The sequence below is a fragment of the Falco punctatus genome (assembly GCF_963210335.1).
Source record: "Falco punctatus genome assembly, chromosome: 4".
In the NCBI taxonomy this organism is placed as follows: domain Eukaryota; kingdom Metazoa; phylum Chordata; class Aves; order Falconiformes; family Falconidae; genus Falco; species Falco punctatus.
In genome coordinates, this window is record NC_137583.1 from 69,336,550 (window position 1) to 69,364,538 (window position 27,989).

Below are 27,989 nucleotides of genomic sequence, written 5' to 3' on the forward strand. Positions count from 1 at the left end.
CTAACATCAATCTTATACGAACTTCAACAGTTTTCAGACTGGACGGCTGCCTTGTAATAGTAGGTGTCCTTCAAGGCTCCAGTGCTTTCAACTTCATTACAATTCAGGTATGTCACATAAATCTGAGTCTTACACTTCAGCTCTTTCAGTTACATCCAGAACTTGGTGGGGAAGACAGAAGAAAAAAAAAATATGTAAAAATGTGAACTTCAAAGAGACTGGATTAAGACTTGTGTATACAGAAATAGACGTAATCTCAAGAGGGATCATGTGCTTCCACTACATTATATTCATTCCTATCCCTAAACAGTTCATTGTATTTCTTCAGCAAACCAGCTTGTATCACAGGGCAAAGCATCAATACAAAATGTACTTTTTTTCCTTAAAGAAGTAAGAACAAGATCAGGAGACCTTAGGCTGAAGGAACAGGATCCTCAATAGGATAAATGCAAAGACCTAATGCTTTTGTGTCTCCTTCAGAAGGCATGTATTATACTGCCATATCTCCCCCTTTGCCCCTCTCTTTAATCCAAGACTACTTTCATCCTCTCCTATCGTTAAAAGAAACTTGCAGCCTATGTAATAGCTCTCCTAATGCACCGAAATATATCTTCTATATGGCCCAGAATATGGTTTAGGAACCATAATTAATTAATGGGAGACATTTTTGACTGAGAAGCTGTCATACTGGTTATAATCAATTCAAAACTATTGTAACTGAATTTTATATCTATCACAAATGAAAAGAAAAATGCTTCTATAAAATACAGACTTCAAACATTTTTGCAGATGTTTTTGTTGGGGATAAAGAAGATTTTGAGTTTGTGAATGTTGAGATATGGGGTTAGGAGAAGGTGAAGGAAACAAAAAGTTGCAAGCCTGAAAAGTGCAGTGAACTTTGTAACAATGATAAGGGAAAAGAGCACCTGGAAGAAACAGAGATGAAAGATTGGCTTTGCTGATGTTTACTCAGAAAATATTATGCCTCACGGAAGCAAACATCAAGAAGGCAGAGAAAAATGTGAGTTCCAAGACAGATGAAGGAACAGAGAAGAGTATTTGAACTGTCAATAGAGCAATGTAAAAAAGAAATAAAAAATAAATCTTAGTAGATCAGGTCTGTCAGGAGGCAAAGGAAGGTGTGAGAATGTCAGAAGAAAGTCGTAAGAATATTTTACAGGATGAGATGAAATTCATGTTATCTTGCTATTTTGAATTTTGTAGGACCAATTCATTTTTACAGGGTACTCTGTAGGGACGACATAAAAATTTTCATGTAGCTCTGGCAAAGACCCTTATTTATTTATTTATTACTACTCTGGTAATTTAGAAGTATGAAATGTAGAGCTCATTATAAACTTAGTAAGAAACACGTTTCACATTACTGTTACAGCATCATATGCATAACAATCTTTTATGTCAGCATGTACAACACTATGCTTCATGCACAAACCACTACAGTTATCTTAACGGAGCGCTGCATCTCACCAATGTGTTACACACCAGCAAAAGTTCATATAAACCAACATTCTTACCTGCTGTTTTTCTAGGGATACAAACCAGTGAGCAGTATGTAGATGACTGAAGACAGACAATAGTTTTGCTATATCTAATTTATCATATATACTGAACTTTTATCCAAGAACATATCAGCTAGCTGTACTGAAAAAAACCCTGTTTATACAATTAACAAGTTGACTGTACATATTCTTGAATCCTATGGGAGCAGTTTTAAGTTTAATAATCACTTAATTATGCAGAATTAAATATTTATGAGACCTGCCATTATGCATCCTATCACATTCACCCATTTTAAGTTGCACCATATGAAACCTGAAAGATAAATAGTTAATTACTAGATCTATGGATCACTTGCCTAATTGTATGGAATATAGTAGAGATAATGAGCTCATTGTGAACTGCAACAGCCATATAACGTGGCTCATGAAATGCTGATGGAACTGTCCGCACTGCATAGCAGAGATAAACACCCCACAAGAGGAATAAAAATTCAGCTGTGAGAAGAACAAAAAGAAATAATTTGCAATTAGTTTTATAGATAAAAAAGGAAGGAAATTTGAAGTATTATAGTATCTTCTGTATGTGTGAATATCTATGCAAAGACAATATATGCTCATACATGTATATATGTAGACACACAGGTATTCAAACTCTTTCAGATACCGTCACTGTACATGATACATTTGGTTATAATTTCACGCATTTCTTTTTTTGAGATCAGGAACCTTTGCATTCACGGTGTTTCAGTTTTTCAATTGACAAGCTTTAAGACAATGTCTAATAACGTCTTGCTTGCTTGTTAAATTGATTCTACAGAAGTTTGACATCACTTAAGACAACAAGAATTTTTATTTGTAGCTCTGGTTCTTGTAATAGAGGCAGATACTGGTGCTACTACCAGACTACAAGATTTTTAAGACAACAGTATCATTTCAAAGGTTTATAACTCAGATATAAGAATATATTTGGGGTTAAAAAACCTCCTCTGTTCATGATGGTGAATTCTGCTGGTGCCCATAATATGATGAGTCATTTCTGAAGGTCTAATGTAATTATAACAAATGATGTGTTTCTCTCTGTTAGGAGAAAAATGAATAAAGGAAGAAAAGAGTAAAGGGTCAGGATCAGTGTAAACTATCCTGTTAGGGCTAACTCATCTGCACCCAGCCGTACTTCGACTTCAGCTTCCACTGGACAGTCTGCTGCAACATCATTTTGATTTTGATACAAATGAAATTATTTCATACCCATCTTGAATAAACTCCCAGAAAAAACTCCACAGCTCTGCCATCTAGCTATGAGTAGAGCTGGTGCCTGTCCCGCTTGCCTTGCCATCTGGGTTAACAATGGCTGGAAGCGTCTGAGTGTTATCCAGCAGCGTGTGGTTCCGTGTTAGACCCCTACTCCGGGTGTGGGCAAACTGTGTGCCCACTTCCATTTCATTCCTAGGTAAGTAGATATGGTACCAGTGAAGCCTGTTACTCTTGTTTCTTAAAAACACCTACACAGGAATGACCTCCCAATCCATCTTGCTCCTGAAGTCTTCTCTGAGCAAGTAGAATACAAGTTTTGCTTCACTGAAATAAGCTTAAAGGCTCCTTTACAAATGTTAGCATTTTTGAGTTTTGTCTTTTAAGTGCAGTTGCCTTGCATACCAAGAACCATGGCACTGAAATGTACTGCTCTTCAAAAGCACTGCAACTTATAGCTTTAATTGCTCCGTATTGATTTAAAAGAAATTGAAAAGAAGAAAACGGGTAGAATGAGGTTGCTAAAGCCAAATCACTGTCTTACTGTCCTGTGTTCTGTGGAAACTCTTACTAATATGGCTCAGCAGGTATTCCCCAGAACATGCCAGGGAGCCTATTTCCTCTCTTTTTGCCTTTCATCCAAAGTCCACCTGCAGTAAAAACCCCAACAATAGCAGCAGAACTGAATAGATGAGCTAATTGTGAAATAACAGGCATACTCCACTAAACTACCCCTGGTCCATTCTTCTTTCTCTTCCTCAACTGAAGCGAGAAGAGCATCAAGTCTCTCACTGATTGAAAACACCAGTTATAAGTGTTAGCACAAGCTGAGAGTTTGAAAAAGTTGGGCTTTTAAAAGGATGAAAATCCATGTATAAAACTCCACGTGCTGAAGGAATTCCTACTTAAAATACGGAGTGTGGGCCAAATTTTGCTTATTTTTAGAACAAATCTGCTCTAAGTTTGAAGATTTACAAGAATTAATTTTATTTTGTTTACAGATTTGTATACAGGTATCTCAGACAGTAAGTGAAAAAGCCACATCTCCATAATAAAAAACATTTTCAATGAGCCGGGCTAAGCAGGAATGAAGGTAGCATTTGATCTCTGGATCTGATCAGTTCTGAAAATTTCATAGTTTTCAGTTTCACAATCATAGTTACAAGGAGTTCCTAAGACAACAAAGGGAGATTTCAAAGTATTAATATACTGGAGCATAACAGTAGCTTGCACCATTTAATGCATAATGCTTTTATAAAAGCTTTATATTTAGAGCACAGTTGGCATTCCTGTCTGCAGATAATAATTAGTGTGACATCTGGTATGCAACACAAATAGGAAATAGCTTTTAAAACACAAGGTAAAATAACAGAGTTCCTATACTTGCTAAGCCCAACATTACAATAATTGCATTAGCAGTAACAAACAAAACAGACTGATAGAAAACCAATTTATTATCCGAGCCACTAATTACACAGCTTAAATGTATCATGTACAAGCTGTGCTTGAGGAGGGAAATCAAGTTCATATAATTAGCTACAGACTGTTAGTGCAGTTTGTAACAAAAATCTGAAGGTGTTATACAATTGTGCTGCAATTTTTTTATATGGCCTTTTTGGTTTCTCAGTATAAAATAAGGTCACACATTATTACACCAATGAAAAACACAGATATAACTAACTTCAAATAGGTAGATCGGATAACAGAACATGTCTGGCCACCATGCAGCAAGGTTCTTACGTGCCACTCATCTCTGAGGTCTTAGTTCTGCCTATAGCACACTAGTGACTATTTTGCACCAAATATCTTTAAAGATTAAAATCTGAGATGTGATAAGAAATTTCTATTTGGCTTGCTGAATCATTTTGCATTAAAAGGCTGGTGTAGAAGGGTGACTTCCTGACCACTAAAGGATTATCTTAGGATACTGCAAACCTGCCAAAACCAAACTCAAAGCGCAAAACACATGATCTTGCTCCTTTAAGTACGATTCATCATAAGGCTTATAAATTAGACCATTTTGTGTATTAAGCACAAGAACAAGAAACACCTTTTCCCTTTCTGAAGAATGATGGGAACTCCTAGGAGAGAGAGCTGTCAACAGCTATCTGGACAGAAAATGTGAAGGCAAAAAAAAAAAAGCTTAAAAGAGCTCTGAAAAAACTTGCAGTAGCTATTCTGTAATGTACAAACCAGGCATTCAGATTTCGGGTGCAAATCTCTGATACATCACAGAGTGAGAAAAGGCACAATTGATTTAAAGGCATAAATGCATGTAGATATGAAAACATAATGTGACCTCAATATGTCATGTGCATAAATGAATTAATCTTTAAATAGGTCTTAGTCACTGCTTATTTCTTATCATATAACCTTTAATCTGGTCTTTGCACTATCTAATCAACATGCTTAGTTATATTCTTTGGTGTCCAAAACCCACGATTTTTCCTTTTGCTTGCAATGCCCATCATGCTTTTAGAAAATGAAGCATTTTGAAACACTCAGCATGGTCATCTAATGCACTGCACCAGGCTCATGCCCGATGCCACTGGCCTGTTACAACTAAGAGTGTGCCACGTCTGCTCACTTCGGATTTGTTTTGGCTATTGCTCATATTCTGCAACTTCTGATAATGAGGGACAGCGATATATGTTCACAGTTTGTGATATGTATCTGCTGTATAGAAAAGGACAGACTCGGGGTCAGTATTACTGACTCAAAACTTCCTCAGAAGATCCAAGTTAATATATTTATTAGGTTTTACTAAACACACAGTTGATTGTTGCAAATTATTTTTTTCCATATTTAAAGCCCATACAAGGCAAAGCCGTGTCCAGAGACAGTCTCTGTGACATTTTCTTCCAGTGTCCATTAGCCAAGTTGTGTCACATTGACCTGCTTCCACCTGTCCCACCCCCAGTACAAGCAAATTCCTGTGTTAATCCATATCCTTGCTCACTGCCTGCCCTGCAGATGTTGGTACTTCGCCTGACTGCACAGAACTGCAAAGCAAGACATGATGAACTGAAAGCAGTGACCAAAGTCTCCTTCCTCTCTTTCAAGATTTGGAAGAGTCACTGAGAGCCTCCTTACACTTGAGTGGGTAAAGCGAAGAGAACACTCACAGATGACAAATGGAGTAAAGGCAGCAAGGGCATGACTTCTGGAGAGGTAAGAAAAACTGGATTCAAAACAGCAAAGATTATATAAGGAAACACGAAAAATCAAGAAACATGAAGCTGGATTTTTGAACATGGCTTACACACCAGCTCATCCTAGAGGCCTTCAGAAAGTACTTCGTCCTTACTTCTACAGCTCTGCGGTCTCTAAGACTTGGACAGCACCACAATAACACTACCACATATGCAGCCTCCTTAACTTGCTCTCTTTCGCGTACACAATCTTCAGTTAACTATATCATTTCTTAAGAGACCAGACTCAATGCACTTGACAGAGCAATCCTAGAGATAAATCAAGGCTGGCTAATGAAGAAGGCCCTGTAATTTATGCAAGTGACATTTAGACATCTACTGAATGAGAGAAAAGGCTGCAGGAGAAAGTGCACAAGCGCTCTTGTGCGTAGGCACAACTGAATTCTAACTTAGTACCTCAAGCTCCTGTGTGTCACAGCACTATCAAAACTAGCCAGCTGCAACAATGCTTTTATACCATCCCACACCAGGTTAACTCCAACAAGTAGCTCCCACACCCTGCCCCAGCACAGCCACCAACCCCCACAAGGGTTCAACAGTTCATCTACTGTCCGTGCTGTTGCTGCATCCTCTTCAGGCCAACCCACCCTGCTTCTTGCCTCTGCTGCGTGCAGTCTTCCTTCTCGGGGCTCCTCTTCCAGCCAGCCTCTCCTCATCCAGGCCCCCTCCTCCATGCGGGGTGTGGGGTACATGCTCTCTCTCACCTCCCTCTCCTTCTTCTAGGTCTCTCTTCATCCAGTGCTCTTCTTCCACATCCCTTAGAACTATTTAACTACTTAGCAGGAACCAGCCACAGCTGCACCTTGTCCACATCAGCCAACCCACCACCCCTGAAGCAAGCCCACAGCTGTATATTATCAATGTTAATTAACCTGCCTCATTCATCTATAATTCTTCTACACCTGTGCACATGAAAAAAGTCCCCACCCAAGCCAAACTTTGCAGAGATTACCAGAGAGCATTTCTCTTGCTATTTGGGTGCCAGCCTAGGCATTTTTGCTGTGATTTGCAGCAGAACCAAGCACACAGGGCTGTATTTGTAGCCAGTGAGACCATACATAACGTGTTATACAGAGATTTGATTAAGCTCTGTAACTGAGCCAAAGGCATTGCAAAATGGACACCCAGATTAAATGGACCATATTGTGCCTCAGCTCTGGTTGTGTAAAACGGGGATAACTCCACCCTGCCACACCAAGATGACTACAGAAATAAATGTACCCACACTTGTGAAAAGCTTAAATCCTAAACTGTGAGTTTCCTTCCCGCCACGGTTGGGAAAGAAAAGTGAGTTATTTCAGGTTGTCCCGGTTGCTTCACAGTGCTCCTACCCTGCCAGAAATGCCTTCCTCTTGTGCTGCTTCAGGCCAGCCTTGTGGTGGAGATGGCTGTGGGCAGCACTGCTGAAAGGAGCTCCCTGGAGCCAGGATACCCATCCCTGTGCTCGCCTGCACTCTGCTGTCCAAAAGCTACTTGCAAAAAGAAGACACCCCTGAAAGAGTAAAGCCCGTTTTCATGACTCTGTATGATGTTCTATGTCTGAACACACTCATTTGCTTAAAAAGTACCATTGTAAGCCCAGAACTGGCCAATGCTCTCCAGAGACAGTGATGCGCTCTGCCTCTTCTCCTTGCACTAATAAGGGAAAGCTCATTACAGCTGCAACTTGGCTAAGTTCATTCGGTATTCTGAACTTGGCACTGTTGGCAAAACAGTACTGTTTCAACAGTTAAACCATTTTTTTCCTCAGGTTTTGGACACAAATTACTGATTATAACTCTACTTACATCCGTAACAGAGCTACAACAAATCATCTACTTCTCCATTACACTTCATTCCATCAGACTAATGTCTACATTTTAAATCCCTTTTACTAAAACTAAGTGAGCTGCAGATCTGGAAGCACGGCTCTTCCATCCGTTCATTCACTCAGGGTGCCAGCTGGAGTCGAGCATGCACCATTTTAAAACAGGAGAAAAACTGTGTCCTCAATTGCTCCTGTGTTGCCAGCCAGTGCAGTCTCTTTCTGCCTCACTGCGTCCAATCTCCCACCTGGAGAGCTGCACCATCTCATAGAAGTCTTTTTCTTCAACTGAAAGGATTTTCATAGATTTCAATGAACTGTGATTACATGTAGAACTCTTTAGTATTGAGTTATTCCTAGCAAAATATAAATTACCAGAGGTTTATTTGTCTCTTTCACCATATCTCAGCATCATTTTAATTAGCTAGGCACAGCAATATAGAGACCTATGTGTGGAGAAAGAATTAATGGTGCCAAATCCTGACTTTATTTTTCTACCAGAACTTCCATGGCCTGTGGCTGTGCGAGGCTGAGAGAGAAGAGCAGGGATCCAGGGGCTGGTGGGGGGCACAGCACACTCCATCCCACACACAGCCACAAGACTGCCTTGCAGGTCTACTTGAAGTGACGCAAGGGACAAGCTGACACACGATCTGTGGGCCCTATGGCTTGAGGGTGACCTAGAGATGGCTTTTGCTGGCAGTGGAGACATACCCGCTGACGAGTGTGAGTAACATGCCTGTGTGCCTCACTGCATGAAACATATACCAGCACTCAGGTCTACAGCCTCTAGGGACTCCCTTAATTTCTGCACTTCTAGTTCTTACGGTTTTATTCCTTCCTCGACACAGATGTGCTGTCCTGCCTCATTCCTTCCATAGCCCACTGTTAAAGTCAGCTGGCCACTCTTCTGTCTCCATGTGCCCCATCACCCTCTTCACTTGCGTGTGGATGAAAGAGGATCAGAAAGATCTACCACCAGCAGCTGAAAGCAAGCTGAGTGTGGGACCTCTTCTCTCACATCTTAAAGGGAATGCAAGCAAATGCCAATGGTATCCAAAGTACTTTTTGAAGGGCTGGAAAGACTTGGAGCAGTACAAGAAGTGGATTCCAAAAAGGGTGGTGCAAAGACAAGAAGTCAGAGCATCTTCCAGTCTCTCCCAAAGCCATCCCCTCCCATAAGTGGCTTGTAGAAGCATCTAAATATGGCATTTCCCAGTGCATAAACATGCAGCTAAGGCAACCCAAATATGGTTTCCTTAGCAGAAATACTTCATAGAAATAGTGCCTAAATGAAGGCTACAGATCTTCACCTGTGATGGTTTGACCTTGGCTGGGTGCCAGGTGCCCGCCAACACCGCTCTGTTGCTCCCCTCCTCAGATGGAGAGGGGGAGAAAAATAATGAAAAGCTCACGGGTCGAGATAAGGACAGGGAGATCACTCAGGAATTATCATCATGGGGAAAACAGACCCGACTTGGGGAAATTAATTTATTACCATTCATATCAGAGTAGGGTAAAGAGAAATAAACCCAAAGCTTAGAAACACCTTCCCCTCCAGCACGGGCTTCCCATGGGGTCACAGCCTCCTTCAGGCATCCCCCTGCTCTGGCGTGGGGTCCTCCGTGGGCTGCAGGTGGGGATCTGCCCCACCATGAACCTCCCTGGCTGAGGGCACAGCTGCCTCACCGTGGGCTTCACCAGGGGCTGCCGGGGAATCTGCTCCGGCACCTGGAGCTGCTCCTGCCTCCTCCTGCGCTGACCTGGGGGGCTGCAGGGCTGCTACTCTCACAGTCTCACTCCTCTCTCCAGCTGCAATTTGTTGTGCAGGTTTTCCTCCCCCTTCTTAAATATGCTATCCCAGAGATGCTACCACCATCACTGATGGGCTCAGCCTTGGCCAGTGGCAGGTCCATTTTGGAGCCAGCTGGCGTTAGCTCCATTGGACATGGGCGAAGCTTCTAGCAGCTTCTCACAGAAGCTGCCCCTGTAGCCCCCCCCTACCAAACCTAGCCATGCAAACCCAATACATATGTAATGGATTCCAAGAAAAAGCAACGTTACTGCAGGGTAATGCAACCCAAACTGCTCAGCTTGAGGGTTCCAGCACCACTCATCGTCTTCATTGCTCTTTCCCATACCTCTTCCAGATTTACCATATCCTAGAGACGAGGGACATAAACCACATAGTATTGGTGATGTGGGCTACAAAAGAGGCGTACATGGTGGCAGGAGGAGTGGGTTACAAACAGGACAGGGACAGAGCTGAAGTCATCTTCGTAAAACAGGATTCTTTTCCTATTTCTGCTGCAAATATTTTATACAGCCCTGGTCTTGTCACTTAGAATAAGCTTTTCACCAGTGATCACTATTTTTACATGATACATTTTCTGAGTATTGAATGTGGAGACTGAAGCCAGATCCTCATCAGTGCTGAATTCTAACAAGCGCCTCCTGGTTGTGCTTTTCACACAGAGGGGGCTATAAACAGAACTCTGAAAAACCAGTCCCTAGATGTCTCAAGATGGACACTCAAAATGGATAGCTACTGTTGACAATTTTGGCTTTAATCTTTGCACATCGATGCTAAGGAGAACACAGCTTAAAAACGCCCATTTGGAAACAGTTCTTTATTCATTGGGTGCTCTGAACAATATACCCTGAATATGGCACAGGGCCACATCAAATGGGGATTACAAAGAGAAATAATACTCCCTCATTCACTGAATACAGCAGAAGGCCTGTAGAAAATCTAATAAAGGGCCTCATAAGGTTGTATTACAATGCCCTAGCTCAAAACTGTATAGGCAGCCTTAATGCCCAATTTGTCAGAGCCTGTCCTGGCAGCTCATGCCCTCTTTAGATGCAAAGATTATACATGTTAAGTATCAGCGTATGAACAGTGGGAGGAAATTCTTTTGGGAACAGTCTGAAATGCTCACTTTGTTCCTTTCCCTGGCTGAGGGCACGCAGTAATCATGATGCATCCTTGTGTTTGAAATCCTCTTGATGCCCAAGACCCAAAGCATGACGCACCGATTAGTGGGCTATGGCAGCAGCTCAGGCCAGCTGCGTGGAAGCAGCACAGCTCCTGCCAGCTGGGAATCAAACAGGTGCTGGGGAAAAACACCTCCCTGTGCTTAGTTACTACCTGTCATTCACTTCTGGTTTCAATAAAACATTGAAAACCACACACAGAAGGCCTGGGGGGATTTTTAAGAACTATAGTTCAAACCCTGTCTGTGCTGGGTGAAACCCTGGCCCTGCTGGAGCCGGGAACATCCACCTGCTGAGATTTCACCCCTGCTTTTTACTTGTGTTTGTGCACACATGTATCTCTCAGCCTGCTCTTCCCTCCTGCCTAGGGCTTTGCTCATTAAACTTATAATTTTGCTTTTTTTTCCCCCAGTTTCTGGGAAGTTGTTTTAAATCCTGTCTGCTATCTGTTTCACTTACATGATTTTCCCTCAGGGCAAAGAATAATGGTTTGGTTTGTGACCCTGCAAGTCCTTAGGTACCCAAAGTTTATCACTTGATTTTTTTCCCCCACCTGGAATCTGTTTGTGACAGGTAGATGTATACAATATATTCAGGCCATAGAAAAAGGCATTTTCAAGCCCTCAGGTCCTTCTCTAAAATCTCGGATTGTCGAAACAGCCACGGCTCGTCAATGAGACAGATGCCCCAACCTTGAAAGTGATGCAGAAACAAACACAAAGGAAATAAAAGAATCTAGGCAAGTAACCCACAAGTATCCAACCTCAAGGAAAATGCATACTAACTTACACTATGTTATGTAGATAAAATCAGATTTACTGAATGATTATTTTTTCTCATCAGCGTATCAGAGTACAGAGGCAATGCTACAAATGGTGACAGCCTTTGTGTCTAAGTCCCTACTTCCCTTACAGAGAGCATCCTCTTAAACTTAATGGAAATACAAATATAAAACATTCACCATAATAAAAGCCTCCAGAGATAGAGCCTAAGTAGCATGATTAGTGTGGAAAATGCTTCATAAATCCTAACTCCAATAATCTCCAGTAGCATAAAGGATTCATCTCATTACAACTTTCTAACAGAGCCTTGTTAATTCTCACTTCACTAATCTGTGACCTTGAAATTTCCCTTTCTGCATTTCAGTAAAGCATTGACAACTGAATGAAACAGGGAGGTATTCCAGCTAGGGCTACAGGTGTCAGAATATATTCCAAAATAGTCACTAGTTTTATATAAAATACGATGCCTGACTAAATTAAATGAAATAAGCCTTTCATAAATTATCATCCAGCATTTTTATTCTAGCATTTTAAATCAAGTATCATAATCTATCAATTAAATCATCACATAGAATCTTTTGCAAGCTGCTCCCTGTCAGTTATAGGACTAAAAGGGGTTCTGTGTTACGGGTATTTCTCCTGACATATCTCTGAGATGAAATCATTGAATTTTAGACCTAGTTCCTACTGTCTGTAAGCTTTTCAGACTGCTATTAACAATTAAAAACATCAATTGAAGTGCATACACACACACAAATATATATATAAAAACTAAATACATATATATACACACGCACATGTTAGTACAGACCTGCAGATGTACATCTCCTGGTACCACTAATATGGCTGCACAGTTTACTGAAGACTTGCACAAACATGACTCTGCTTATATGGTAGTTTGGGTAAGAAGGCAAAATGACAGAACATAAGAAATTCTTCCCAATTTTGTTCAGGCTCAAGAGCTGGCTTTGCCTCTACTGCCCTTGAGTGTATTTTGAAAAACAGTAAAACCCCCTCTAAATGTAAATATACCTTAAAAAATGATCCTTGTTTTTTCCAACACTAGACAGACAGCAACTTATGCAATTTCTTACCAAAAAGGCACTATTGATCATGATTAGTATTAAGATCTGAGTTGCTAATCACTATACTACCATAGCTATAAAATCCAGGGAATAAAGACATTTGTTTGCATTGTGCAACAACCACTACTATCAAACTATCAAAACTAACAAATAAGCAAATAAAACTATCAAAGTTTTATTAAAACTACACTGTAGTACTGACTGTGAAATGCAGTAACAATTTGATGCAAAATGGGTTAGTGCAGATGACATCATCAAGTGTTTGCATTTCATTCTCTTTTGTTATTAATTTTACATCATGTCTGGCAATAGTTCTATTCCATTACTGTAAAGCGTACTTGTATTTTATGAGCACACCCCTCCAAAAGGGCCCAAATTGAGACAGATTTCAAAACATACTCCATACTTCTCTCTGCATGGTTTACCAGTGAGCATATTGACACATGGGCTGCCAGTGTGCCTGACTGCCTCTGAGATCTTACACGAAGGAGAGAAAAACAGAGCACAGGGGCACCTTAGAGCCATGCAAAGTCCTTGGTGAAGCTAGGAGCAATGTTTTGCCCCTTAAAACTGCTGTGCATTACCATGCACTGGCTTTCTGTACACCACTCTTAGAGAAAGCACTCCTCATACCCCCAGGCTGCTTCTATCCATCCACTCATCTGCACTCTCATGTGGAGGTGCCACTGTTATCTCTCCCTAATCCTCAGCAGCAGAGCTCTGTCAGTGGGATATTCATGAGGGAAGCAGGGAAATATTTCAGATTTCAAAACACTGATGTATTTGAGGTAGTAGGTGGCACACCTGGGCTGTACTAGAAACAGCAGCTCTAGATGCAGAAGCACCGAAGCTGTCTGGCCATCAGGACGAAGCACATTATACTGTATAACTGAACCCTGGAACGGGGAATCCGCTGTCTGTTATAAAATTAAGGAAACAAAAATGAGTCATTTTTCTCCTTGACATGAGTTCTGCAGGGTGTAATTTTTTATCTCCTGCCTGTCCCAAGCACTGAGAGCAGATCTAACAAATACATTAAGTTGGGGCATTTGATGTGAATTTCCTATTCCCTTTACTTTGATACTAATTTCTGTAAGGTTATGAATGAGTGATCTTGCAAATTCTTTCCTTCTTCATACATGAGAGCTCTGCCCAGTTCTGTGGTGCAGAAGCAAAAACCTCCAATAATCTAGCCATAATTTCTCACTTTAATAGTCTAAAAGAGGTAGATAACTTCTGTCTTCAAAGATGAAATTTCTTGAGCACCCACCACTTTATTACTACAATCCAAGTTACAAACCTTTGAAAGTCATAGAAGTCTCAGTATATTTTGTTTTGCCCATTTGAAAAACATATATGCTGATACTTTATTTCCCTAGAAGTTTTTCATGTGCTAGGCAGTCTGACAAAACTTTAAGATATTTTAAAAGAACAAAAAGGAAAAGGCAACAAAGCTTTATTTTAGAAATTAAGGATAACTAGAAAATGAACATACCAACAGCCATCATGTAATCCCAGCGGTCTATGAGGCACATATTGAAGATCAGGTGGTCAGATGTTTGCCCTTGGCCAATGAGTGGAATGTTTCTCTCCAAATTTTGGGTTATTGCAGAAGTCCAGCCAACGAGAAACCAAAAGACTATCAGGAGAATAACAGCCAGCATCCTCATAACTCGCCCACCTGTCATGTATGGAATACGCTGAGCAGTTCGGGACAGGAATACCTTCAAAACCCTGAAAAATTTAGACAGTGCAGAATTAAGAAGAGCACTGGCAGTGCTTCAGGAATTAGATTTTCATTTTATTTCACTATCAGATTAATAAAAAAAAAACATCATTCTTTCCCCAACAGTATGTACATGAGTGAAATTTGAAACATTATTACTTTCATACTCATCGTATTTAAATGGAACTGATTGCTGCCCCGAGAGTGCTACACAGCAGTAACAGAAAATATTAGCTATGCTTATGTTAGAGACACGCATTCACATGCTGTGTTATCAAGCTGTTTTGTACCTTCCAGCTCCCAGTGGAAGACTCCTGTCTTTGGAAAAGGGAAGGTCATTTCCATAAAATAGTAACCACATGCGTGAGATTTCATTTTGTTTTGATGCTGGCTGTCTGCTCATCCCCATCGTGCTATTTCCAGAGAAAGCATTAGCACTTCTTGGATATTTTTCCCATCAAATTTGATGCTTCTGAGACAACAATCTACTCCACATAGAAATAACTGTGGAAGGCGCTTTGCTAATTAAGTGGTTTCAGACTTGTTTAGAGGCAACAACATATTTTTTGAGCTGGGGCAGAACCATCATAAGAAAAGCCATATCATATGTCAGGCACACATAACATGTAACAGCCACTGAACACGTAACACTTTCAAAATATTTGCACTTACTATTAGGATAGGTTTACTCCCACCAAGAACTGTTCAGGGAAATATCACCTACATTTAATACCCATCACCACCTGCTAAAATACAAAAAGGTCCTGCAGAGAGCATCAAGGCAACCAAAATTTGAAGAGGTCGCCTGAGGAATAGGGAGGAGTTTGATTCTTTGCAGAGTGCAGACTCTCTCTCCGTGTTGCCTGCAGCATGGGATCTGCCAGAAGCATCTGACCTTCTCCTGGTGTTCTCCTATGAGAAAAGGGGGCCAAGGGAATGCCACTGCAGTGCTTCTGCTGTGGCCCTGCCAAGCTACTGAGGCTGGGCAGTGAGGAAAGGCTACCACAGCGGTTTCCACATACCCAAGCCTTTAGAAGCAGATGGGCTGAAGTTTGAAGACTACTTTAGAGATTGGGTGAGAAGCCTTTCAAAGCGAAGAAGTGAGCTAGTTCAGTGATTTTCGTCCTCCAAACCACAGTGGTTCCTGACTCTTAAGCATGAGCGCATCCAGTGATTACTCTTGATATCTACAAATGGACAAATTGTCACTGAGGTTTAGGGAACTTGATTTTTTTCAGAAAGTTGAGTTTTTAAATGCCTTTGTCAGCTCTCAAGCACCAAGCCACCTCCCAAATCATTCCACAGCCAGGCCTGCCGTTTTAGAAAAAATAAAACCCACAATCCAGATTAATACTTCTGCTTATATTTGTCTAAGGGAAGGCGGAAGCAACTGGCGTTGCCTCTCAAATAATAAAGCAGTGTCTTTTAGGGCAGAAGCACGCAAGCTTTTCCACATCCATAAAAATGAATCATCGTTTGACTACAAACGCAGCCTTCACAGTGTGCATTAGGTGAAGTCAGAGATCTGAATACGTTCGACATTATTCAGCTATTTCCCTCCCAATGGTTACTCCACAGGGAGTCACAGTTTTTGATCTTTCCATGTTTGATAGATGTTCTGCTCTCCCTTTACAGATGCTAAGTGTTTTATGTCGGAAGCAGCTTCCCAAAGACTTCAGACACGACAGACAGAAAACTCCACAGAGGCAAGGCAGGCAAATTCCCTCTGCACTGCTCAGCCGCAGCACTGCTGTTCCAGGGCAGCACTGGTAAATCCTTGTTTATAGAAGACTAAAAATCAGTAAGTGAAGGCTTTCCTCTTCCTTGTTGTGAATGCTGATCAATATTTAGCTTCTCTGAAGTGAAGGAAAAGGTATTCTTTATGTAGTGAACTGGAAAGCATCTTTTCACAGCTATAGTTTGCCATTTGAGAAAAATCTTATCATGTACAATTATGAAGGTTTAAGAATTAGATAAATCATACTAAGCAGCTGAGGACTATTAGAAACTTTAATTTTCTTTGTCTTTTGGCTCTCCACAGCCAATTCTTGATGATTCTACTGAAAGCCAACATGTGAGCCTTTTCAGGATATAACAAGGCAGGACCATTACATTTTTTTCCAGCACTAAGTCATTAAGGGCTGATTTTGAGACAGCTTTCTAAGGGAGGGGAGTGGGCTGCCCTTATGTTATTGATCTAAGCACAGAGAAACAAGTACCATTTTGCAGTACAGCAGTCAAACCCCCTCCAATCTAGATCAAACCACCTTTCTTTTTTTCTTGTCTTTTTCACAAAAATAAGTGTCTGCTCCCAACAACTGCCTTGGACATGTAGGCCTACGTGTAACACAACATTTACAAATCTTTTTTTCAATTTTTTTTTCCTGAGAAGCTGTAAGGAATGCTGGGTTGGATTTGTAGCGTTGAAAATCTCCTTTCCAGAGGCTGTGGCATTAAAGTACTCAACCAGAACATGAGCTTGAGAGTTGCAATCCCTTCATATTCCTACTGCAATGTGAATCCAAACTTGCATCGCTCACCGCCTCAACGCTGGCCGACGTGCTCCATCTTCTCTCATCTCCTATGTATTATTGAATACGTATCAAAGCAGAGGCCAGTGCCCAGGAGATTCCCCTCCCAAGAGCATGCCTAGTCACCAGGCTGGAGGGTCATTTTCCTTACTGTACCTCTGGCTCATATGCTATCAAAGTTCACCACAAAAAAGTTGAATTGCCACAATATGAGACCAAATTGCCTCATTAAACACGCATTGCCTAATGACTGGCACCCTCCATCACAAAACTGGGGAGTTCTCGGTTCAAATCCCTGCCCTGACTTCCGGACAGACAACGCTCAGTCCCCCTTTTTCGCACTGTTCTCTATCTACATATTGGGTTGAACTAGGTACTGAACAAATGAGAGAGATTTCTCACAGGGAGGTAAGAAGTGGAGCTGGTGGGCTGCATCTATACTAGGAAATCCAATATGCCCAGGGCTGTCCCCGGCACCAATGCCAACCGGCACAGAACAGCTGGCATCTATGCTATTACACTCCAACACAGGGCGGCTGCATGCAAACTGCCTGCTGCAATGGCCTGTGCCAGCTCCTGAACCATGCTGGGAAACGGTTTGGGAGCATTCAAGTTAGCACTGGCCAAGGCCAGGCCAGGGACCACTAAACCAATTCAGCAGGACAGAGGACAGAGTTCCAGCACTCAGCAATGTTCTCTGATGCTAGTTGATTTATTAATACAGATGTAGTTCTAGACTCAAATCCCTGAGCAAATTAATGCTTAATTATGAGTATCAAGTAAGGCAGTATCAACTGGGAAGATTCCTCCTCCTGCCCCATCTACCCCAAAAATGCGAGGCAGCGACACAGTAGAAGCTTTAGGGCACTGTTTGATTCATGTGGTCTCTGATCTAAGGCAGAAGAGGAAACTTAACCATCTTCCTCAGCATATTCCAGCACTTCTCCCAGCTAAAACCATTCAGCATATGCAACCCACTTTTACGTGCTGTTGTTGGATAATCAAACAATCATTTTCAGTGACGTGTCATGAGCTCTGTTTACAGGCAGATCAGAGAGTACACTGCAATGTGCTCTACCTGCCTTGCTGGAAGATACAGCTACCTTCAAGCAAAGCTCTGACCTACAGACAGCATTAAAGTTGATATGCAATAGCCATCCTTTTTACAGAGTAAACAGCAGGCACAGTACAGACTGAATGAACTGCCTGGAGACCACTGCAGGCAACTCCCAACTGCTGGCTGCACCATCAGGTCTGGGGAGGGTTAAGCTATATGGTCTGAGGGTTTTTGTGGGGTGTCTGGCTCCATAAAAATGGACAAGGGGAGGGCTTGGTTGAAAACACTGAGAGCTGGAGAGCCAAGGGAAGCCCAGCAGCCAGGAAGAGAAGTGATGCTGCAAATGGATCTGAAGCAGGGGGACAGAGCATGCTGGTACACAGGACTGGCTGGGATCACCAGCTTGAAAACAGCAAGCAAAGCATGTGGCTGCTGCTGTAGAAATTACATCCTTCTGCACTAAGATGTAGTGTACAGTCTTAGAAAATAAAGAAAACCATACTACATTTTCATGTCATATCAATAATCTGTCCTGCAAACAGAAAACATGGCCCCCAAACTACTGGCTGACTGCATAAACAGCAGGAACAAGTGAAGGATCCTGCTTTGACAGCAATGACCTGGCACAGTTTGTTTATTTTTTATTTCTATCATCTGTCATTTGTGGCTTTACTGAGTCATCCTGTCAAACTGTTCTGTTCCAGGCTGATGATTTTTATTGTGATACAAAAGCTACATCAGAAAGATAATGGGTCAAGCTCTTATGAAGTATATTGCCCTCCTATGGTGCAGGGATTACATCTTACCTGCTTTTTCCGGAGTAACAGTGGACATGCCACTCTTTACTTCGAGTTTGTAAACAGATGTGATTCTACTAAAAGCGAAAAGGTACTGATGGCACGTGTATGGCACCATATCAATACGAAAGAGAGCCCACACAGGCACACACACATACACAAATACTGATGGCAGGTTTTGTTTCCACATCAGGAAAGATGACTGAAGAAAGAACATCAAGACTTAAGGCCCAAGACCTCATAAATCATATTTAGATGTACTCATACCACCAGTTACTGGCTCTTGGCTGGAACGGATAAAACCCACCTGAGATAGAAATGAACAGCTTTCTAAACTATATCCTAGCTGAAGGCCTCCAAATTAGTCATTCTCTACTTCCCAAGTGATTTCTCAAGATCTCCACACAGAACAGACATGAAGTCCAGCACTGAAGAAGATACTCACTGAAATCAGGGTGATCTTTAGCTTTATTGAGTCTGATCTTCTTGAACCTGAGCAAACCTGAGCTGAGAGCTGTGCCGCATCAACAGCATGACAAAGACCTGCATCATATTCATCATGTCAATTCCAGTGAAAAGGTACAACAACTAGAAAAAGAAATTCTGGCAATTATTTGGGTGTATGAATATTTCTGAGAGTTCCCATCCAGCAAACTTGGCCACATATCAAAATACCTCAATTCCTTCATGCCACACTTGCAATAAATCAAAGTGTAGGTAATAGGGTATCCCCCACATTTTCCGTTTCAGGAAAGAATTTTGTAATAGCAATTACACTGTCAAGAAGACCACTGCCATGAAAGCCAACAGATTCTTAGAAGAATTGACAAACCCTTCCAAATGCATGGATTTCTTCATGGGTAACATAGCACATGTTGGCTGAAGGCTAGTCTGCACAGTGAGACCACTAACAGTATCATAAGCTTGCTAGATAGTTTCAAGGTAAACCCTAGGTATCAATGGTACCGGAGACACCAGGAGGGAGACTGTGCTGCAGGATTGTTTCTTCTGTACTGGAAATGTGCCTGGCTTCAAATCCTCACCTGGGGGCCTGTGGTTAATAAACGGCAATATTCTTATCTGCGGGTATCCTGATGGTACATTAACAAATTACCAATCAGATAATCTTTTGTGCTGAGTGATCAGGGAAACAGCGGTGTCCTTTTTCCTTAACAAATTATATTTACTTTCAAAAATGTGATTTTGAAAGTACAGTTTCCTTGATATTTTCCCTTGAGTTTTAAAGTTATTTCCTATTGTGGAAAACTAATGTAATACAAATGTATCAGATGTATGGCTAGAAAAGCAAGCTCTGAGGAGGAGTTAAAAAATGTATTTCACCTCAGCACCTAGTAAAAACTACCATTAGCAAGCAAAGACACATGGGTCATGACTTAATGCTAACCTACGCCTTACAGTAGTTACCTAGATTAGTTTTAACACTATATGTATAAAGGTAATTCTACCATGCTTAAATGAAAGTTCCCCTTCTGGGTCAACATATAGGAGATAATCTGTGCTATCATAATTTCCAAGAGTTTGTGCAAACTGAGGAAAATGGGAGGGAAATTACAGGCTGATCAAGTGAAGGCTCTGGGTACTGGGAGGCAACAGGAGTCCAATAGGCCTCCCACCGCCATCAGAGCCACTCACTCATTCCCACGGGAGCCGCACTGGACTCTCAGTCTCATGCACATTTAATAACATGGACAAGAGTCTAAAAATATGACTTGCTTCAATGGAAGTGTATTGATTTGAAGTAGCTTTTGTCTGTCAATGTGTAGGTAAGCCTGGAATGAGCAAACAAAATTATTTCTTTCTTTAAATGTAGCCCAGATTCTGACATTTTTCATGCTATACATATGCTTTATTTTCTCCTTTCACCTGCAAATCTAAATTTCCAGCTGAGAAAGGCTCCATTTCCTGGTGGACCATAGATCAAAAAGCTTTCTCTGCTTGCAGTCAGTTCCAAGAACTGTAGCTGGAATCTTTTGACAGACCAGCTGAGGTTTGGTTTTCCCCAGTGCCTTCTCACTGCCCAGCTCACTGCCCTGCTGCCCATGTCCATTTTGTCTGCCTGCTAGCTCCCATTTCAGAAGGCACTGAAACTGTGTGTGTGTGCACATGTGCTGCCTTTTGAAGTGCTTTTGTTTATATCACCACGTTATCCAGGCAGTTCTCGTGAGAAATGGTTGTTCCTCAACTGGATTTGCCCATCCTGATGGATGTACCAAGCACTGGGGAGCTGAGAAGTAAGAAGGCTCAGCAAGGGGACTTGCCATGTCACGTAACTAGGTTTCAGTGATGCAGACCAAGTCTCCTTATTTATGAAATCCTCATCTGCTTTGTGCTAATTATCTCTTCTAATAAACCACTTACTGCACTAATACCCCCATGAATCCTGCTGAGATTAGCAGAACCACAGAGCGTCAGCGAAACATCTGACCCTTCGCTGTCAAACTCTGAGCACACAGAGCTGTTACAGAGCACACCATGACTATGTAAACCATTAAATAAAATGCCCATCAATCCGTCCTCAGACAACTATCAGTGACACGTCTCCTCTTTGTCAGCTATTTGGGTTTAAGGTTACATCACGCAGTTGCTTCGGTGGCACCAAAATCAAGAGCTCAGGACCACAGAATCTTATGTGAGATTCCTAAAATTTTGAAAATCCTGGATCCTTGGGATAGGCACAAAGCCATTCCTTTCTGAGTCTGCTACAGAATGGTTAACATAGCCATTTCAATAATTCCCTCCTGATAGGTATGTTTAAGTAACTACCTCCCTCAGCCAGTAAAAATGAGGTCAGCTCCTCAGACATTTTCCTCCATAACCAAACCAATCTTGTCGAGCTCTTTTCTTCATTTAAATTTGCAGTGGTTTTGTGGCAGAAACCTTAATTCATAGATCCTTAAGACTCCTGTCACTAGTATTTTAGACTGAAGATTATAAATCCTTCAGCCTACACAAGCTTCAGCTAAGCTAATTATTTGCTTCTTAAAAATCATCAGGTGTTTATCTTTTTGTAAATCTAAAGCCACTCAGTTCTTTACCCTTATCAAGACTTTCAGAAGAGGCAGTACAAAAGATCTCAAGGTCACTGTTTATCAGGAAGTTTACACTGTGAAAACAGATGCAAGAGCTGTCTCCTGGTAATCCTTCCCTACAACAGGTCAAGAACATTTTCAAGGCTTTCATTACAAAATGTGCTTCACAGAGTGCTGTGGAGTTGAATGTACAAAAGCCAACTCCCCACCTGATCCCAGCTCACAATGTTTCATTTAACAAAGGCTGATAAGTAAAACCAGCCAGGATGACATGAATTCCCCTCCTTGCTAGTGCTGCTCCATATAGGCATCCTCTCCTGCTGAAAACATTCACAGGCAATTTCAACAACCTTTTCAAATGTCAGAGGCATTTGCTAGTGATCAGCAATAAGGTAGATGGTCACAACCCTATGCCGAAGCTTGTAATTTTGTTCTTAAAATAGTCACACTATAGATAGGGAAAGTCTTGCCATGGATAAAAAATCCAAATCCAGGCCAAAGTAAATTTAAGAGTGACTATATACTTTGATACAGAAAGATTTTCTTTCCATTCTTGTCCTCCTTAGTTCACTGGCAAACATTGTACTTCTGATCAGGAATGATAAGCCCTTTTCTGCACTTTTAATGTGGCCAGAAAAACAAAATACCTCCTTCCTTTTAAGCTGAAGGCAGTAGATACTCTGGTCCATTTGCATGATGTGAGAAGTTGCAGCTTTAAGAAAAACAATACATATGAAATTTTCAACAGGACCGTAACTTTTAGCAATCCAGAGCAGCTGCACTATGCGTTTCACCACTTTTATAAATTTATTAGTTTACTAAGGTACTATGTAGAAAGAATGCAAGGCTTTTCTCTGGATTTAAAAGCAGTGAACAAAAATTTTGTGGACTTGATAATAAACTAGCAGTTTATTGTGAGGACTGAACTATATATCCATAGCATATTTACAGATCCCTATGCTGTGCTTTTTGAGAAATGCACTTAAGAGTAACCAGCAACTGAAGGAAAACAAGATAATGAAAATTTCACATATAAATGTGTTAATGTTCATAGATGGATGCTTCATTGTTTTCTCCTTTGTATCTCATTACAGAAGTGGTTAATACGATATTGTAAATATTAGCTCATGTCTGCTACATTGTAGATTGAGCAAGATAAAAAGATTTCAAAATAAAATCTCATTAATTTACTTAAATTTTATCTCTAATTACATAGCAAGTTTCTATACTACAGCAACATAAAATGACATGTGCTGTTAAGTGATCTCTTTTATCTTATTAGTTGCTTTAACAACATTAAAAACTATTAATGGTGCTCTTATAATAATATCATACAATTCTGCTACTGAAGTTTCTAGAGCAGGATACAAGATCCTACAGCTTGCAGGCCAGATGTAGCTCTTCACCGAGGCTGGGCAGTTACCAGCTTACATCCCTGGGACCCCATTAATGCACAGACCAGTAGAGGTGTTTGCATGATCTCCACAGCCCCAGCAGCGAGAGGGTATCCCACCCCTGCTCTAAAGGAACAAACCGGCTGATTTACAAGATCTAAGCACAGAGTTTGAGTTCAGATTTGTCATCACAGGAGCTTCAGTGACAAAAAGGTTGCTCTGAATACTCCACTTGTAGGAAATGAAAAGTAGAGCAAAATTCATTTCTCCTTATGAGTTGAATTGTGTTTTTCTTACATAGTTTCTCATGCTGATGCAATTTTCTTGAGGATCTTCAAACTCCATGTGACATCTGGTATTAGCTATGTTTGATACTAAAGATACAACTCTTTAAGAAATGATGGGGTCAGTAGACTTCTCTGACAGATGTGATACTGCCCTGTCTGTCAATGGACTGCTGAGCGAGCTCAGGGAAAGATCTGGGAGACAGCAGTGGGTGACAGTGGGAGACCTGAGGCAGATCCAGAAGCCTATAAACAAAATTCCTAAGAAACAGAGAATACTGTGGAGAGCTTGATCTAACTTCAAAATTCACTAAGCTTGACCAAATCAAGGGCTACACAAGTGAAGAATTAGGCACAAACACTGCTACTCCTTGTCTCATATACCTAGTCGCCTTGAGTATTTTCCATTAAGAAATTCATTCACCTTGACTGGTCAAACAGATGCCTAATTTTCTGAGTTCTCTCTTTCCGTTTTTGGTGGAGTTTCCTGCAGGAGAAGGTGCATACTGCTCAAAGCTGTCACTGACTTTGGGCCTCACCGCATTATCAGAGGACGCTCAAGAGAAGTATTTCTCAAAATAAACAGGTTTAAGTGTATTGCCTTGAAAAAAATCTAGTAATGAGACCAGGACAAGTACTCTGTCTGTGGAGCACTCACTAAAGCATTATGCACGAAATCTTTTGGCACAAAAGTATCTCCTCACAAATTTACTTGCAAGCACTTGTTTCCTTTTCTGCTGTGAAATGATGTTCCTACCATTACTTTAAAATGGCAATCCATTATTAAAGATACAGGAAGCAAGCATCAGCAATTGAAGGAACAGGAAACTCTCCCATCTTTATAAACTATAAAACATCACCATTTTTATGCCCTTCTGTTTCTTCCATATCTTTTGGAGTGTGTTGTTTTCCTTTCACTTTCCTTCTGTCAGAATGTTTCAGTGCTGGAAGTTACTATGAATTGGTTATGACAGGCTCATACAGCTGCTTCCATACTGAATGACCAGAAGCATGTGCACCTTCAAATATCCAAATAAAGCCATATAAATATTCACCATCATCCTCCCAGTCTTACCACTTCATTGTGAATCATATGCAGGTATGAAAACCTCACTTAAAAATAATCTAAAAATTTCCTGTATTTCAGCTGATTAAATTTGCACAGTGGAATTTCCAAAATTCATGCTTTTCCCTCAAATTAATACAGTTAATACATGGAAAATTCTCCTTCCACTAGTCCATATAAATTAACCATACAGAGTTCTTAAATATCAGCCCTCCAAGTTATCTACCTTTTTCTCACAAAACAAAAGTTAAGTAATCATGAACAAAAGCAATCCAAATCTGCATTACTTTTCAACCATGAGGGATCTGAGGAGGAGGATACACTGAAAGGTCCAGTCTTTGATGTGTTCCGTCCTCATTTACATGCATTCATTACCATGCCAGACAAGCAAACAGCACAAATGTAACAGAAAGAATGTGTCCTACTATTTTACTTCCTTTAGGTGTAAAAAAAGAGTAATCACACCCACTGGACACAATCCTCCTCTCAAAGCTGACATGGGTTAATGAAAAGTGGTACAGAAAGCTGCAGAAAGACACACAACAGTAATATTTAGTTACAATATTTGTTGAGGGATTTGTGCGCATGTTAATAAAATAAATGTTAACCACTTTATAACGTGATTGACAGGCCACAATGTTTTATATCAACTCCACTGAAAAATAAGCTCTTTATCAGGATTGTGTTCTCCTTCCACTTGTGGAATAAATATTAACTTTATCTCGTAGTTGTGCGTGCAGGTATCATGGCTAAGACCTTCATGTGTATTTGAAAGGAAAGTTTATTCTTCAGCTTGTCTGCAAAAGATAAGATTCAAACCACTCTTAGAACAGATAAAATCAGGAACATCTCCACCTGTCATGAGATATCGCAGCGTTACCACCAACAGAAATCGAGAATATAAACAATGCTAACTTCTTTGGGTAAAATTTCCATGTGATAGAATATTGTTTGTATTAACAATATTCTTCTACAAATGTGCACCTGGAGTAGATTACACTGAAGGGAATGAAAATCCTGGCAAGGGTGTTAAAGCTCATCAGGCATCTGGGGAGCTACTGTGCCTCTGGTCAATTAATTCACAGAATGCCAGAAGAGTCAAGGCTGAAACAGAGAAATTAAGGAATTGCTGTATCTGGTTTGCATGGCAAGGTTTTAGTAGAGGGAGGGCTACAGGGGTGGCTTCTGTAAGAAGCTGCTAGAAACTTCCCCCATGTCCAATAGAGCCAATGCCAGCCGGCTCCAAGACAGACCCACTGCTGGCCAAGGCTGAGCCCATCAGCGATGGTGGTAGAGCCTCTGGGACAGTGTGTTTAAGAAGGGACAGGTGGAAAATCTGCACCAGCAGAACAGAAGAGTGAGACTATATGAGAGCAAGAGCTCTGCAGCCCCCAGGTCAGCGCAGGAGGAGGCAGGAGCAGCTCCAGGTGCCGGAGCAGATTCCCCGGCAGCCCCTGGTGAAGCCCACGGTGAGGCAGCTGTGCCCTCAGCCAGGGAGGTTCATGGTGGGGCAGATCCCCACCTGCAGCCCATGGAGGACCCCACGCCAGAGCAGGGGGATGCCTGAAGGAGGCTGTGACCCCGTGGGAAGCCCGTGCTGGGGCAGGTTTGCTGGCAGGACTTGTGTCCCATGAGGGACCCACACTGGAGCAGTCTGTCCTGAAGGACTGCGCCCTGTGGAAGGGACCCACGCTGGAGCAGTTAGTGAAGAACGGCAGCATGTGGGAGGGACTCACGTTGGAGAAGTTCACGGAAAAGTCTCCCATGGGAGGGATGCCACGCAGGAGCAGGGAAAAGTGTGAGGGGGAAGTAGCAGCAGAGACAACGTGTGATGAGCTGACCATAACCCCCATTCCCCATCCCCCTGTGCTGCTTAGCAGGAGGAGGTAGAGAAATCGGGAATTAATTTAAGCCAGGGAAGAATGAAGGGGTTGGGGGAAGGTTCTTTTTTTCTGACTTGAATGGTAATAAATTAAACTAACTTTCCCAATTTGAGTCTTTTTCCTGTGATAGTAATAGCTGAGTGATCTCCCTGTCCTTATCTCGACCCATGAGCCTTTTGTTGTATTTTCTCACCCCTGTCTGGTTGAGGAGGGAAGTGACAGAGCAGATTTGGTGGGCAGCTGGCATCCAGCCAGGGTCAAACCACCACAATCACCTAATCCAACACTTCCCATCAAAGCTAGATCAATGAAAGCAGGTTACTCAGGACCTTGTACAGTTGGGTTTCCAGTTACTGGTTTATGTTAAACAACTCCTACAATGGGGAAAGGAAGAGGCCACTAGCAAGCACGGAGGAGCAGTGACCCTCATGTCGAATAAAAAGTCCAATATGCAAGTTAACTCCCACTGAAGCTTCATGTCTTTCAGTGCAACTTCCAGGTTCACAGGAGATACTTAAGATGCAGGAAAACATCACATATAAATATGTCTCTATCAAGACAAAGGTGCAGATACGGCGGTTAAAGGTTGCAGTACTACCCGCAGACCTCCCTTGCTTTGGTAGTCATCTTATTTTACATTTTTTCATTCTCCATTCTCAAAAGCAACAATGACAAAAGGTTCCAAGCCTTCATTATTTCAAACCCGTCTTTTTTTTCTGAATGCAGATGATGCAAAGGACAAGAAGACATTAGTTGGTAACCAAGCTGCTAGTCACATGAATTCCTTGACATATTGCCCAACTGATTTATGTTTCCTTCTTAGCATTCACTTAGCATTCACTAGGAACTTTAGAAAAAAGAAAATTCTACATTAAAGGTAAACAGACCAGAACAGATTTTTTTAGGTCCAATCTCACTCATACTCCAGTATGTCAAACACCTCTCCTGATGGAAGAATAAGTAAAGCAATGACCGTGTAAGAAAATGAACATCAGTATGTGCACTGCAGTTTCTCAGCTAAAGCAGAAAACAAATTCTGGCCAGAACAAAGTCAAATACAGAAGAATACATCACTATAATCCTGTAGTAAAGGGACAAATAACTAAAAAAATCAGCAACCAAAAAGACCCAGCTGTATAAAAGCAACATCTGGTAAATGTCCTTGTTTAAGAGGGATGGATTCTTCTGCTCTGATTAGCCTCAGCTTGGCTCAGGCAAACAGCAGTGCAGACCAGCCCTGCGATTTTGCATATGCTATTTCTGCATGGATCTGACATCCTACTGACTATTGCTGTTGAAACAGATCAGTTGCATTGTGCTGGAGGAGATAAACTGCATTCTGTATGTCCTTCTTCTGATGTTTCACATAAAATACAACATAGAGTTAAAGAAAATGTAAAGAATTGTAGTCCATAATCATTGCATAGTGTCAGTAATATCTGAATAAAATTAATCCTTACATAAGCTTCCTTGTTCTATTGGCCAGGTAAATGCTCATTCAACTATGTTTACTTGCAGTATGTGTAAGCATATGTAGCAATCCGAAAAAA

General features: G+C 41.3%; 1 protein-coding gene across 2 annotated transcripts in view; it reads right to left on the reverse strand.

The window, feature by feature from the left end:
* GPR158 (G protein-coupled receptor 158) overlaps positions 1-27,989 on the reverse strand; it is a 209,874-nt gene that overhangs the window by 11,848 nt on the left and 170,037 nt on the right. For both annotated transcript variants that reach the window (XM_080384638.1, XM_080384637.1), the window contains exons 7-8: positions 14,147-14,385; positions 1,877-2,015 (exon numbers count right to left, since the gene is read on the reverse strand). In XM_080384638.1, the coding sequence (XP_080240764.1) occupies positions 1,877-2,015; positions 14,147-14,385 (378 nt within the window). The remainder of the gene's footprint in view (positions 1-1,876; positions 2,016-14,146; positions 14,386-27,989) is intronic.